Below are 16000 nucleotides of genomic sequence, written 5' to 3' on the forward strand. Positions count from 1 at the left end.
CGTGGTTCTCTTTGTATTCTCGGGAACAGAATTAAGACTCAAAACGGAGTCAAGAACCAAGGAACTTTATTTGCCCAACAAGAAATCTGTGGATGCAAAGGGAGAGAGAGTGAGAGATAAAGAGAGAAAGGAAGGAAAGAAAGAGGAAAGAATGAAAGAGTTCACAGCAGTAGCTACCACCCCAGAGCTGCGGCATCCCGATAGCTCGATTCGTTTCCAAGTCTGGCAGGGGAACATTCTGTTCAATGTTGGTTGGTTCCGGTTTTTTAGAGCTGTTACAAGCAGTTCTGCTTAACCACACCTTCCACCCGACAATGGTGTATGCCTAACACCATCAGGTGGTGCTCAGAGGCCCCCAGGCACCTTGTTCCCCCTGACTCCAGGGCTGGGCACATGCACAGGGGTTTGGTTGAGTTTTGCAGGATCAGCCTCCCCCATTGCTCCATGGTGTCAGTCGGTTTGCTCCTTTAACAATGCAGACATAAATCTCTGCTGTGGCAGTGGTGTTACCTTCCTGCCTTAACAACGTATAGATAAATAAATCATTTGCTGTGGTGGTGGCGTGAGTTTCCTGCCATAGCAATGTTGAGACAACACATCTGCTGTGGCGATGGTGGGTCTCACCGGCGCAGCCTCTTACAGTGTTCCAGAGCTGTTGTTTTTCTGGCTGCACAGTATCCTAAGTAGCAGTCAGATCCTTCAGGGACAGGGGAGAACAAAATCAGGTGTGTCTAAGGGCTACGTCTTTAACCCAGTGCTGCTTCCCACTGGAGAGAGCACCTGCAAGGGTTGACAAGGCTTGCTCTTGGTGTTAAGTCTTCTGGGAGGTCACTTTCATTGTCTCTTTTTCATGTCTTTCTGAATTTTCTTTTTTTCAAGTTTCAGCTTTGTGTTCTGTATCTGCTTGAGCAACTCCAGAGACTCGCGAATGGATTGAAATCCTGGTAGAAGAATAGAAAGAATTCATCAAATAGTGGTCGCTTTCAACACATTAAAAGAGCTTTCTTTTTCTTTGCAAAGGTTTCTGACCCACATTTAATACAGAGCACATCAAATCTATTTCAGCATTTTATTGAATACTATAGGCATGCCTGAGCAGCTTGGGTTGCAAGCTCCTTGCTATAGGACTTGTATCTTCCAATACATTGAACAATACCAAGCGTGATTATGCATAGCAGTAAATTGCAATTGACATCAGATTTGTGGTGTGAAGGAAAGAAAATACTGTCTTTAAAACCAAGGGTATTGTTAGCTTTTAAAGCATTTTTTTTTTCCCATTGAGCATTGGGTTTGTTTTTTCTGGTCTGGTGTGTTTTTAAGTCTGCAGTCCTTATTTTGAATCAAAGACTCTGTATTCCTATGGGATACTGACACTGCTGCAGTCCGCCTACCAGATAGCAAGGTTGGTGCCATGGGTATCCCGGAGTTGTAGCAGCTGTAAGAGTTACCCTTAATCTGAATCAGATGCTGGGTTTTTATGCAATTCTGGGAGAACAGGAGCTCAGCATCACTGGCTATGTGCTTGTGCATCTGTACACAGGTGTATAAAAAGAGAGAGATGGCAATGTGCAGACACGCTTTTTTCCAAAACAGAAATACAAAGCACCTGATACATCTTTGTAGCACCACTGTACAGTCAAATATTATTAAATATAGACTGGAAAAGTAGAATTGTAAGCTGCTGTTACCTAGCTGTTTCCAGATTGCAATAACTTTCAAATTATGAAGTAGTAGTTCTTCATATTTGTCCAAGCATGTCACGTGTTAACTTATCAGCAAGCAAGCAGCCTAACAGTGGAGTAAAATTAATTCTCTTCCTCTTTTTATTTTTTTTTCTTAAACTGCTAATTGTGACATGGCAGCTGATGACATGTTTTTCTTTTTGCAGTGGTTGTTTAATATGGTTTAATTTTGTTACTGCTACAGTCTAGATAGTGTTCAACCAAATTGCTGCATAGAATTTTATAAATTCCAGACATGTCTCTGATTTCCAAGATGCCAATCTGTGCTGAAGCACAAACAGCTGCTGAGACAGTCTAGAGGCTGCCTCTGTGCCCTTCAAGCTGCTCTGCACCTCTTCAGTGGCCTCTTTCCCCCCTTTTGGGGTCAGCCCCTGCCGGAGGAATGCCACGGGGAAGAGCAATCCTTGGACTTGAATTTGAACACAAGCATGGCCAAAGTTTGGTATAAACAGATTTACTCTGTTGTTAATTTCTGCAGGCAGGAATTTGAAATTAAGGACTCCCTCCTCTCAGCACCGGCATTTTCTATACTGACATTTCTTAGCCACAGCTTTCTTTAAGATGCCATCCTGTGCTCGCCCAGATGGTCTCGTAGACAACCAGGCCTTCCTGTGTCAAGCTGCGCAAAGACTTTAACTAATTTAGAGCTTGGTTTGCTACAGCCTTGGAGCAGAGCTTGTAGGTGGTTGCAGAGGATGAAGGAACTGGAGCTGAAGAGCTGGGGCCCTCAATCACAGACAGCTTGGAAGATGAGAGCCAGACGCTTGAGTTTCAAGTGAGAACATGTAAGATGTGAAGCCCTTGTGTGATGATTTTCAGCCATCTGTTCCCATGAAGAGAGGGCTGAGTGATTTTTTGGGGGAAACTGATGTGTCCGCTGTGTTTCCACAATCAGCTGCAAGTGGAGGGTACCACAACAGCTACGTCTGAGTGACATAGGGCAGGTTACAGTAGGTGAAACCTGCTTTGGGAAGGCCGCGTGCTTAGTGCCAGCTGAAAGCCTTCCTAATTGCTGCTGAAAGTTGAACGGCCAGAATCATCTCAGATTGGTAAAGCAGTTCATGCTCTGTGGGAGCATTGCTGTGACTGCCCCAGGAAGCAGCTGCCGTGCATTCAGCAGCGTTATCTAACTGCTTCCCTCTCCACTAGCACAACGTATGGTCTGTGTCGGGAAGCTGTGACTCATCCAGATGCCTCTTTCTCCAGCTACTGTCAGTTGAGAACAAGAGTAAAGGATGGAAATGGTAGAAAACCATCAAACGCGCCCTCAGCAGCAGGATCTGTGCAAAACGGAATGACTTGTGCCTCCCAGCAAGGGTTAGGGGCTAACAGGAGAAATAGGTGCTCTTAAAAAATCTGGAAAACAGGTTGTGAAATTGCCTTTTAAAAGGTCTTACCCTGAGATTCTTAGGAAGAGAAAGTAACCTCTGTGCAAATGTCATGCTGTTTGCAAAGACAAGTGTGCTAACCCATACACCTCCGTCTTTGCAGATTGGGAGACAGAAATAGTAATTTTAATGTCTCTCTGTCTTTACTGGAAAGTATTTTCTGAAACAGCAAGTTACTGTATAAATTTATTCTTAAAATAAATTGCATGGAAGCCCATCCTCACCTGATCTGTATTCATTCTGGATTTCCTCAAGCTCCTTCCAGATCTGTCTTTCAAACCTGGTGATTCTTGCATGCAGGTTTTTTTCATCAGTTCTCATCTGGTTCAACTGCTTTTCATATTTCTGTGGCTTATATGTTTGTTCTAGCTTTAATGACAGAAGTAGGAGCTTTTCTTCTACTCTTTTTTCTGCTCTTTCCTTTAAATACATAACACAGGTTTATAGTACATATAAACACATGCCCACATTAACCTGCCTCCTGCCAAACCATGCATTTAATCGGTCTTGCTTCCTAATTCCATGCGTGACAGCACATGAATAATCAATAAATGCAGGTGAGATTTGGTACCCTGGAGGATGCATCAATCCTCTCTTCCCCAACAAACCAAATAAACTGGGAAACTGAGGCTGGGCCAGGGCAAAGGTGCTTTTAAAATTATTATTTTATTTATTCATTCATTTAAGTCCACTGGTTTGTTGTTAGATTTTGCAATGGGAGACTGGGAACTCAAACCACCTATTTCAGGTTGCTTTCATGCACCCATCTCAAGCCCAAGCTTTCCAACCTAAGGGGTGCAACACTGGTGTAAACCCAGCTCAGCTGCTGGTGTAAATAAGGAGGCTGAGCCATGTAAGAGCTGCCTGAGGGATGGCAAGCAGCTCTCTCCCACTGCTGAGCACAGCACAGCTCTTGGAGACAATTCCCCCTCCTCGAGGCATGCTCGAACCTGAGCTGTGTGGCTGCCCACCCCTTCCTTGGTCTCCAAGTTGCACTGAGGCCAGTGGTCAACTCCAAATCTGGTCAGTATGGTCAAAATCCTCCAACCTTCTTTAGCCCTTGAGGCCCAAGGGAGTCCTGGGGCCAAGGCAATGGCTCTACCTCCCACGGAAGGTGTTTGCACACCCAGCAGAGCCGTCTGAACCCAAACAGAGTTTTAGCGTGGCGGTGGAACATGCTCTGAGTGTACAAACATTGCTGTGCAGTGCAGGTGGCTGCTGGAGTGAGTCAGCTCCAGGAACAACCGAGCTGCTGCTCTGCACACCCAGAATGGCTCCATCACCAGCACACAGCCTGCCAGGTCCACCAGCCCCCAGCCCCGGCTGTGCTGGAGGCGCATCCCCCCAGCCCAGCCGAAGAGCGCAGACGAGGACGCTGCCGAGGGCAGCTGCCTGCACCGCAGGGCCCACGGCTGAGCTGGGACAAGGGCCCTCCTGGCACGGGTGGAAGCTCATCCCCAGCTGCTTTTCTCCAGTATTTGTGCTGAGGTTTCCTTAGCTCCCGAGGACTGAGATGTGCTTCCAGAGGAGTGCCATGCAAGCCCCTGTGCATGTCTGTGCATACAGGGAAAAACAAATGCATTCCTTATTCAACCTATTCAAGAGTGGCTTTGAAAGCTCCGACTCCTGTTAACACTGTCTTTTTTGGCACAGCAGTCTCACTTAAGGGAGAGTAACTGCAGACTTTGGTGTGGTTTATGCAAAAATAATCACAAATGCTGTTAGTGGAGGGAGGGAACTCAAAGAGTAGCTTCAAGATAGAGGCTGACAAGATGGAAATATTTTTATTATCTTCCTAGCTGCACTAAGTGTTGGTTGCATTGAGTAGAAGAGACCATCATCAGGCAGAATAAATGGAGACTAAAGTTCAGTAAAGAGCATTTTAGTTCCAAGCAACTTCTGATTCTGGTCTTTGATCAGCAGCCTTCATCCTGGCTCTAAGACATTACGATCGTGTTTTGATCACTTTTGAACTCTGAAGTGCAAGGAACTGCACACAGCAAAGGAGGATAAGCTTTAAAAGCTGTGAAGGAATTAATTAAAAGGCATTGGTCCCGTGCCAAGCGCTAACTGCTGCTGTGGAACCGAAAAAAGCTGCGTTTTAATGTACCGACCGCAGGATGGTGAGGGTTTGTCTATATTTAAAGCCGGGCAGGATTGGCACAGACCCTCCCTTCCTTTTCTGACCTTGTCAGTGAGTGAAACTGGCTGGTCAGTGGTGGCACCGATGCTCACCTTGGGGCAGGAAAATGCCATGGTCAGGTATATCAGGGTCACACAGATGTGAAATTGTGCCTTAATCAGGGAAGAGTTTATTTCCCGGGATGCCCAGAGCATTCCATCCTCAGAAACAAGAATCACTTGGATGAAGCTCAAGCTGTGACTTTGTTGTTGGCCCGGTTTGAGCGAGATGTTGAGCCTTATGAATTTCCAGCTATCCCTTCCAAAATAAATTAACCTGTGATCACCTGATTTCTGTAACTCATTGCTTTGCTGGCTGCATCCCAAGGCAGCTGGTTCTGTGCTAGACCTCGGGCTTTGTGTGCGTTATTTGGTGCCTGCCGGGATGAAGGTGATGGGACCAGTGCTTCTTGCTCCCACTGCTGGCAGGGATGTGGGCCACCCCAGTGCCTCCACTGCCAGTTTCTTACCAGTCTCTCCTTCACCAAGTTAAGCAGCTGATGCCTGTGCTGTGCTTGATCTTCTTCAGACCGTGCCTGCTGCGCCTCTGTCCACTTCTGATGAGTCTGTATCTGATCCCTGAAGTCACTTACAATACTTGTCAACCTAAAATTATGAGTATTTTTTTTAGTAACAAGACTGAGGCTTAGTCAGTGTTATGGAGGAGTCCTGAGTCACTTGAGTAAATTGCTTAAATTACTCCAAATCTCCTCAATAGTTTTCTTCCTAACAAGCCCTAAGCTCAATTATTTTATTAATCCTTACCTTGGAGGTTGTACCTACGTGCCAAAATGTGATTTATGTATTGTGGTCTACTTTAGGAAAATATCTGAGGGCTGAAAAATGTTAATTTCCCATTTGAATTAACTCTGAAGCAGATGAAGAAACTGCACTATCCCACTGAACGTCAGCTGCACCGCTGGGCATCAGGGAGAGCAGCGCAGCCATTTGCGGTCTGAAAATGAAGTTCATAATGATAAAAAAAAAGTGTATAACTAACCCAAAAAGAGAACACAGAGTTGTCTTTGAGGCAGTAGGTGGATAGAAATGTGAAAGCCCACCCAGGACAGAGCAAGCAGCACCCGGAGAAGACAGGGAACCACAGGCAAGAGTGCTGAAAAAACATGCTGCTTGGGTCAAATCTGAAAAATGTCAAGTTAGAGGGAGCTGTATGGTTTCGATTTTGATTTTCTTATGCTGAAACATGTAATTTACAGCATGAACCATGACAAGAGATGAACTTAGGTCCAAGCTGTAGTCATATATACAAATTTTCATGCTTGTGCATATGACCCGATTGTAGGACTGTCATGAAAAAAATTAATGTAATTGTATTCATTTCTAACACATACTTGAATGCAAACAATGATTGCTTAAAATTTGTTTGGGCCTCACGTAGGATACAAACCAACAGGTAAGGAGCAGAATTTTATAACTAGACCTAATGCTTACAGCACTTCTAATATTTAGTATCCCTTTTCAAAAGGATGTTTGAGTTAAAGTATTTTTTTATACAGGGTGATTGATAACAGCTCTGTATCAGTCTAATGAAGTGATAATTACCATCAACAGTTACTGTAAATGTGATAAAAAACACTAATGATAGCAAAATCTCTCTAAGTGGTATGTTACTGCCGTTTGCTACAGACCGTGTAATTTCAAGATCTTCTACATAAGCAGCCTGTTAGGTCACTTTATCACTATCACTCATTTTAGTAGTTCTACGATTTGACTTTTCATGAGACAAACATGTCGTTTTCATATAGAGTTTGTCATTTGTAGTCCTACTCTGAACACGCACACAGAGTTTGCTTCCTGAAGCACTCATCTTTGTTCACAAGGAAATAAAAGCATACTGTGAGAGCGTGCTGATGATAGAGACCACCAATGATGACTACACTTTCATATCTATATGTGTAATCAGGATATTTCAATCCATCAGGCATAAACCCAAGGTCTCTTGCCATTGTTTGTGTTAGGATTACTGAACAGCTTTGGGCAATATCATTTAATGGGTGAATATGAATTAATGACGAGTGACAGAATTGATGATCAGGTTTGTTCAAGGGCTCCAACTTAAATTTTGCGTAGCTGGCAAGTGGCATTTGACATTGCTTCAGTTTCCCTGATGCTGGAAAAGGAGGAAGAAGGAAATACTTAAATCTAAAAATTAATTACTTGAAACTGCGTTTAGACAACAGAATAAGATTTGGCTTGCCTCGGGGGGAAGGGGGAGAACTGCAGAAATAATTAATTTTATTTAAAATTATTTAAAAAATACTGAAAATGACTGCTGTGAACCACACTAGCAGTACCGTGAGGTTACACTGCCTGTGTGGTCCAGACCAAATGTTCACAAGTCTTTCTGGGATGCAAATCCTGTGAACCACAGCCAGCACGTGGCTCTGCTGAGGAGGACAAAGGCGGCTGGGGCCCATCTCAAGGGACACACTTGACAATGGCGAGATGATGATGATGGTGATTTAACATTAATGACTTCTTATTAATAATAAAACACCAACATGTTTTATTTTATTTTAAACTTCCTTCGATTAGCATCCCTCATACATGTAGCTTACAAAAATACATCTAGCAGCAGCGAGGCTCCAGGGGTAGATGATTTGCCATAGTCTTTGGCCCAGCAAAGCCCTGAAATATTAATAAGGGGATGCTTTTGGATAATTAATAAAAACATACTCCAGGAGAGCTACAACAAATCTTCACATGTGAAAACTGATCTTTTGCCGACTGAATTGACTTTCTGCGGTAGAATGCAGCTACTCCAACTTAACCAACCCTGAGAGATAAGCATCGCTTCCCTGCGAAGGGCTATATTTCTGAGCAAGGCACAACTCCCATGAAATACGCTTAAAATTAATCTTTTTTAAAATTTTTTTTCTGGTAACATTATCAGTTTGTACATTTACAGTACAACTGCCAGACTGCAGTCAAAGATGACTAGGTCCCAGACAGCTGCATGTCAACTGACAAGGTAACTCTGGGCTTTAAAGATGATTTAAACATGCCAAGATTTATGCGGAAGCTCCAGTCTGTTCCAGAAGTTAAATTTTATTTCAGCTCTATAAAAAGAATACATAAATCTGGTAGACTTCTAAAGGAGAAATATAAAAGGAGACAGACATTCCCCAAAAGGGCATGCCATTTTAATTAAATTTTATATTAACTAGAATAAAATCTCAATGTTTAGTAAATGCGTATTTTTTATTTTATGTTAAATACACAAAGCCAGCACTTCTCAGTGTTTGGAAAGTCAACTTTTTTCAAGCTTCCTGTTTCTGCTGACAGTGGCAGTAAGGTTTCATTAACTTTTGAGAAACTCAGCATTTACTTCAGTTTTCCAATTTCTTTCTTTTCTGGTGTTGTACCGTTCCTTCATCCCTCTTATTTTGTTTTCATTTCTTGTCCCTTTCATATCATCTTGATCTCCATCATTCACTGCTCTCTGCCTCCCTATTCCTTCTTCCCTTTTTCCGGTTTTAATTAATTGCTATTATTTCCCCATTCACACCAATTCTTTTTCCTGTTCTCTTGATGAGAACTTTCTTCTGTTTAAAGTTCAAGCCAATTTTTACTTCTGAATACAATTCAGATAAAATCTTAATTAAAATAAATCTTTATTCAATACTTCACCATTTTAAGGAGTGGAACTATTGCCTTTGAAATATCATTATTGCAGGATTATTATAATTAGATTTTAAATTATTTGTGCTGGCTCTGCTATTCATTGCTGGGCTGTTTTGCATTGTTCTTGATATGGATGCCAGATGCTTTTGTTCATTGCATCGTTCCCTGGAGCTCCCTCCTCTCTAGGACTCACCAAGATTAAAATGACACTCTAAAAATACTTCTGCAGCCAGAATAGGAAAAATGTACTAGGTAAGTAAGGAACAAGTCACAAATCTGTGAGCACATGTGGCTGTGCAGCTACTTCAGCCTTCTGCCCACCTTTCTTTGTCACCAGCACCCTTGCCCTGGGTGCCTGTCTTTGAAATGAGCTGACAGTCTGCAAGTGCCTAAAGCAGGTGTCTTGTTCCGCACATCAGGCAAGTCACAAATTAGCCCCAGTTTATAATGGTAAATGGTGTCTTTGTATTTGGTGCCTTCTTTTTCAGTATGGATAGTTAATTGGTTTCATACCTTTCTTCTTACAGGATGGCATTTAGTGCCCCATTTTAACAATTAGCTTGCAAGACAATATACTTTTGTTATGTATTTTCATTATTTTATGGCATAGATCCTCATTAACTGTCTCTTAGTGTTTTGAATGGATGTTAATTAATGGGTTTGTTTTGCTCTTTCATGGCAACCTGTTCATCACACTAAAGCACTCAAGATGAATTATCATAATGAAAAACTCTCCATCACCTACTTGAAATCCAGAAGTTGCAATTTGTGATGTTGTTCTCCCTGGACTGTCTTTAAATTCGAGCTTTGATCAGAGTTGGAAGTCTCTATCTTGCCTAATAGCTGCATTACCTAATGAGAATTCAGCAGAGAAAGCCTTTATGAGCCAGACTACGAGCACTTACATTTAAATATGCATTATGATTGCAAGCATGGAAAAAACCAACTAACATCAAGGTACAACTACACAAAAATGAACCTTTCTCACAAGTAATTTCATTCAGTATTCAGTAAAGACTGAAGACTTGAGCTCAGAGTCACCAAGGCTGTAAGACATTCTGAAGTCAAATGTCTTTTTAGATGCAGGCTTCACAATTAGATGCAGGGGTAAGCAACACTCACGTGGTTTGAACAGAGCATCGGGCACCACTCAGATCTCCCCAGCAGTGGCAGAAACTGAGGGGTAAATCCATGAAAGCACATGCATGTTGCAAAGTGTTGGCTGCCCAACACCTAATGGCATCCCAAGAAGAGCAAAGAGAAACTCTCCAGCACTAACAGATGATTTGGTGGCTGCAGCACCCAGATGGTACCTGGGGGACCCTGTTCAAAGTGTCTGCCCCCACTGCGGCATCTGTGTTGGGGTGCACAGCCCCAGCTCTGCACAGCCCCAGGCTCTCTAGGCTGTGGGACTTCCCAGGTACCTAATGCTCTCTCAGACTTCTTTTGGTTGGAGACGCCCCTTTCACAGGATCATTCATTGTTGGGGTGAGCGGAAAATAGATTGCTTCACCAACACAACCAGCAGGCTGAGAGCCCTCAGTTGGGATGCAGAGAACAAGGTGGACCTGCGAGGTGAAGCCAAGCACCCCGTGTCCTGCAGGAATGGACATGCAAGTGCTCGTGGCCTTGGCAGCAGTGGCCTGACCACGTTGGGGTCTATGGGCAGGAAAAGGTGGAAATACCCCATCTAAGAGTTGCAATTTCAGTCTTTGGAGGGCCTGGCAAGCCAGGGCCCTGAGCTGCCTGCCCATCACCTGCAGACACCTGGCTCTGCACATCACAGTTGGTGTGAAAATGTGATGCCCAGGGCTCCCGACACATTGGTGATACAGCACACTGGAGTGGTTTGGAAACACCGTGGATGCTCCAGCAACTGCATCCACTATTTCAAGAGAAGCTAGAAGTCCATGTATGGCCTCTGGAAGATGGCATGTGAGTGACTCAGGAGACTGGCAGCCACCAGAAACCCATTTCTCGTGTGACCCCTCACCATCCAAGGCTTTTCCCTGTGCAGCCTGGGTTACGTTACCTGCTGCTGCAGGTAGACACTTGATCTTGAAGAGCTGTCTGATGCAAGGGATGACGGATTCAGCCTGCCTACCCCTGGTTATTTGATGAATTAAAGCAGATGTGAAATCCCAGCAGATTTTATAAAATTTTATATAAAATCCCAGAAGTTTTTATACCAAATGAGTACCAAAAAAATCCTGGCAAGTAGATGCCACCACATGCTTGGTAACCGTGGCACATCGACGTCAAAAAGGTGCCACTGAAAACTCATAATGTGTTGGCACCTCCTTCCTTTACAGCAACAGAAGAAAATTTTCTTTTCAGAAATTCTTTCCTTTCTTGTCTCCTACAGTCACTTGAGAGCAATTCTTTCCCTTTTCAGCTGAGGCAGTTTCTTCTGCATCCTGCTCCATGTCTACCCTGACTTATTTTCACATGAATTTGTGTACTGTTTCATGCAACTAACACAGACACTTGCTCCCTTCCCTGCTTCCAGGTACAGAAGAACATTTTTCATAGGTATTCAAGTGGACAGATGTCCAAACAGTGCCTTTTAACAGAATTCCAGATAAATATCTTTGTTTAAGTTCTGTCATGAGTGATTTTTCCTTGGAGAAGAGGACCTTGGGTAGGCAAGGTACATGACAACTGGCATTGTGCCCTGTGCAGCAGAAGATGCATTCAAAATATGGTAATGAGATTATATGCAATAACAGAGTGCATGAGAAATTGCATGTCCCACATCTGCTCAATCCTGGCAGGCACAGGTGAAGTCTAGTTTGGAGCAGGAGCAGAAAGCCGTCATGCTGCAGGTTTAGAAAACTGAATTTTCTGGTACACCTGGATTGTAAAATATTACTGTTAATGCTCCCGATCCTGCTAGAGGCTTCAAAACCACTACTGAGCATAGCGAACCTCTCACATGCAAAGGCCACCTACATCCACTGTTGGCTTATGCACTCCATGGAGAAAAAAACCCCACCACACAGAAAAAAACACCATTTTCCAAAACTTTTTCAGTGTTACAGTTTCAAAAGCCTTTGAAGCACTACCAAAATTAATATGGAATTAGATATACGCTATTAGATGCCTCCCTGCCACCACCCTAGAAATTAAAGAAAAAAAGAGTGAATTTAGATGATCTTTTTAGTGCCAAAGTGTCTGCAACTGAAATTTTCAGACACCCTCAAATATAAATAATACTGAGAATGGGCCATTTATGATCTGAGGATCCCTATATCTTAGAATATTTTTATTATCTGTTATTAACTTACATCTATTATAAACACCACTATCAGGTGGACACCAGTGATGAGTAGTGTCCCTCAAGGGACTGGGACTGTTTTAAGCCTTCATCAGTGACATAGTGGGATGGAGCACACCACCCTCGGCAAGTTTGCAGATGACACCAAGCGGAGTCGTGCGGTTGGCATGCCTGAGGGACCTGGACAAGCTGGAGAAGTGGGTACATGTGAACTTCATGAGGTTCAACAGGGCCAAGTGCAAGGTCCTGCCCCACGGTCAGGCAGCCCCCAGTACCAGTACAAGCTGAGGGTGAAGGGGTTGAGGGCAGCCCTGCCCAGAAGGACTTGGGGGTGCTGGGGATGAACAGCTGGACATGAGCCGGCAACGTGCGCTCGCAGCCCAGAAAGCCAACCGTGTCCTGGGCTGCATCACCAGCAGCAAGACTGGCAGGTCAAGGAAGGGGGTTCTGCTGCTCTACTCTGCTCTGGTGAGACCCCCGCTGCAGCGCTGCATCCAGCTCTGGGGTCCTCAGCACAGGAAAGACATGGACCTGTTGGAGCGTGTCCAGAGGAGGCCGTGGAGATGCTCAGAGGGCTGGAACACCTCCTCTGTGGAGACAGGCTGAGGGAGCTGGGATTGTTCAGCCTAGAAAAGAGAAGGCTCAGGGAAGACCTTATAGTGGCCTTTCAGTACCTAAAGGGAGCCTACAAGAAAGCTGGAGAGGGACATTTTAGAAGGACATGTAGTGACAGGACAAGGGTTAATGGTTTTAAACTAAAAGAATGTAGATTCAGACTAGATATAAACAGGGTGGTGAGTCGCTGGCACAGGTTGCCCAGAGCAGCTGTGGATGCCCTGTCCCTGGAAACATTCAAGGTCAGGTTGGACGGGGCTCAGAGCAGCCTGATCTAGTGGAAGGTGTCCCTGCCCATTGCAGTGGGGTTGGACTACATGACCTTCAAAGGTTCCCTCCAACCCAAAGTATTCTATGATTCTATAGTATCATGGAAAACTTATTTTTTTATTAAAAATCCCGGCATATTAAATAAATACTATATCAGTCTTCAATATTGGTCAGCAATTAGGAAAAGAAGCTGTATCTATGTGTGCATAGTCACCACTCACCAGATATTGCACTGGAGGCTTCTCTACTCACCTTCTTCTCAAAATCGCCAACACAAGTTTTGAGGGCAGAGTGAAGGCCATAAATCTCTTTATCAGTCTTCTGGGCCTCACACCTGATGATTCTGATGTCTTCTGACAGCTTCGCAATGCTTGCCTCACACCTGTGGTCAAACCAGAGACGAAAGCCTGTGCAGGGGGGACTGGAGAGAGGCTGAATGCAGGTGCCGGTCTCCACGCGCTGCTGCCAGCTCAAATCCCTCGCCCCAGGACCACCCTGGCAAGTGGCAAAATAGGCAGAGACACCCCACTGCAACAACCCTGACCCCCGTCTGCTCCCAGACATTACTGCCCGTTACAATGCTGCTGGAACTACGGTGAGGAAGCTGGAGGGATGCCCTCCGCTGCAGCAGTGATGCCCATGGGCTCCAGGGGGTCTGCAGGACCCATCCACAGCTCACCCTGCCAGACTGGGTCCCCCCTAAATTCCACTCCGCGATCTCAATAAATCAAATCTGACGCATAAATGAGGAGTCCAGTCTGAACTCTGAGCACCCCCAACTTTTGGATGCTTACCAGGAGAGATGGCATCCTGCTGCCCCAACCCAGCCTGCAGCCTCTGCTGGCTGGACCCAGGTGTTGGGGAAGATCACTTTTACAGCAAAAAAACTTGCTGTTTTGTAAGAAGCATTTGTCATTTGCTATTTAAATGCTTGCAGTTGCGTTCCCCAAAATATCTTGTCACATTTAAAATGAACAAATAAATGATTTGAGGGCGACAGCATGAACTGAGCAGCACAGGCACTGAATAACACTCAACCAGCTACTCTCGCCAGGTGGAAGGAATGGCTGTTTCAGCCCCTGTTTTTCACGTGTGTGTATATATCTATAAATCTATAAATCTCTCTCCATTTCCACACACACACATCGTGTATGTATAGTATCAGTATAGAGGTAAATATATATTAAAAATATATTTTTTTAATTTTATCAAGAAGATTTTCTTCTGTGTCTATGTAAATACACATATAACATTATATAGATACTTGACGTGAGCAAAGAGACACAGGCTTCCCCTCCTGCACCCCACCTTCACGCTGTTGCCCCAGAAGTGACTGCCTGCCCCAGTGCTGGTAGTACTTAGAACAAGAGTGGGGGAAAAAATACCTTACAGGCACAAAGCAGTGCACAATTTCTTATAAATAACAGAATAAAAGTTGACTGAAGAAAACAGGTAAGTTTTAAATGCCAGAGAAATTATCCTCCAAAGCACCACCACTGAATACAGCTGGTGCTGTTGACAGGTAAAGGATCTAAAGAGAAATTTTGACAGTTTAAATAGACCAGTTTTTCGTCATCTCCTGATGATGCTTAGATATTGTGATACACCTACAGAGCTTGTAGATCAAGGACATTTTTTTTTTTTTTAAAGTTACTTCAGGTAATAGAGGCTTTGTACAAAGGCAGAACTTCGATCAAAGAAACCATTGATTTGGAAAACAAGTACAAAATAGCTGCAAAGGTGAACATGGATGTGTGAACATGGAAAGGGAGGATGCTGCTCCAGAGCTGACTGCCACCACAGCTTCTCCCCCTGCAAAGCTAGAAAAGAAGCTAGGAGCCAGTGAGGGAGGGTGGTGGAGGACCATGGTCCTGGGGGTTGGAAGGTCCCCATCAGGACAGGGGACAAGCAGCGCTGCGGTGGGCTGGGGGCTTCTTGTGCTGGTTGTGAATGCGGAGGCACACGAGCACAAATGACACAAGGCCGCTGTTGAGGTGCAAGGTTGCTGACTGACTGCACCCACAAGTAGACCAGCTCTTTCAACAGAGATCGGAGAGATCATGGCTTATCACTCCCTTAGGAAAATCCCACCCCAAGGCAACAACTGCAAGGCTTTGCAAGGGGTTGCAGAGTGTGAGAAAGATGACGGTTAATGGATCTGTAGCAGTAAGAAGACATAACTTCAGTAACAAGAAAAGAAACCTGAATGTTCTGTACAGAGAATACTTTAAAACAGAGGATTTGACGACGGGATCCAAAAAGCTTGAAAACTAGGCTTGCAGCATGGGGTTAATGCAACTACACCTGCATTACTGCATAGCCTGAGGGGTGAGAGCCCTGCCTGGGGACCAGCAGATGTGGCAAGCTTTGCAAAGACCCCCAGCAACACTGATGTGCCTTATGTCTCCAGGTCTGCTCAGATCTCACTTTCCCTGCACATAATATCATTATTACATGCAAAGTAGTTAAATGCATTATTGCAGTTAGGCAGATTGAGTCCCGAAAAGAGTGGGGATACTTGGAACTTGCTTAAATCTTGCTCTAATTTGGTATTTCATGTAGGAGACATTCTGCAGCTTGCAGTGAGATCATGGCTTTCCAGCTGTACAAAACAGAGGCTGGAGAGTGCACAAGCAGCCATGCGGATGGACTGGGAACAGTACAGAAAGTGTGCTCCTACGAGATTTGCATATAAATTAAAAATTAAAAGAAATAAAAGCCTCTGATGGTTGTATCAAAGGCTTTAATTAGAGACAGGAATATAGCTACCTGGTATATGTTCAAGGAGCTTTATCCTCCAGATTCATGGAAGGAGCAGTATGTATTGGGCTGCTGTACTTGCCAAATTACTGCATTTTATGAAGGGTCAAGTAACTTCATGG

General features: G+C 44.2%; 1 protein-coding gene across 1 annotated transcript in view; it reads right to left on the reverse strand.

Annotated features, from left to right (window-relative positions):
* Positions 1-350: 350 nt before the first annotated feature.
* FAM81B (family with sequence similarity 81 member B) overlaps positions 351-16000 on the reverse strand; it is a 33880-nt gene continuing 18230 nt past the window's right edge. The window contains exons 3-6 of the mRNA XM_080371074.1: positions 13371-13500; positions 9702-9808; positions 3355-3572; positions 351-941 (exon numbers count right to left, since the gene is read on the reverse strand). Of these exons, the coding sequence (XP_080227200.1) occupies positions 835-941; positions 3355-3572; positions 9702-9808; positions 13371-13500 (562 nt within the window). The 3' untranslated portion in view covers positions 351-834. The remainder of the gene's footprint in view (positions 942-3354; positions 3573-9701; positions 9809-13370; positions 13501-16000) is intronic.

Source organism: Falco punctatus, assembly GCF_963210335.1.
Source record: "Falco punctatus genome assembly, chromosome: Z".
Taxonomy (NCBI): domain Eukaryota; kingdom Metazoa; phylum Chordata; class Aves; order Falconiformes; family Falconidae; genus Falco; species Falco punctatus.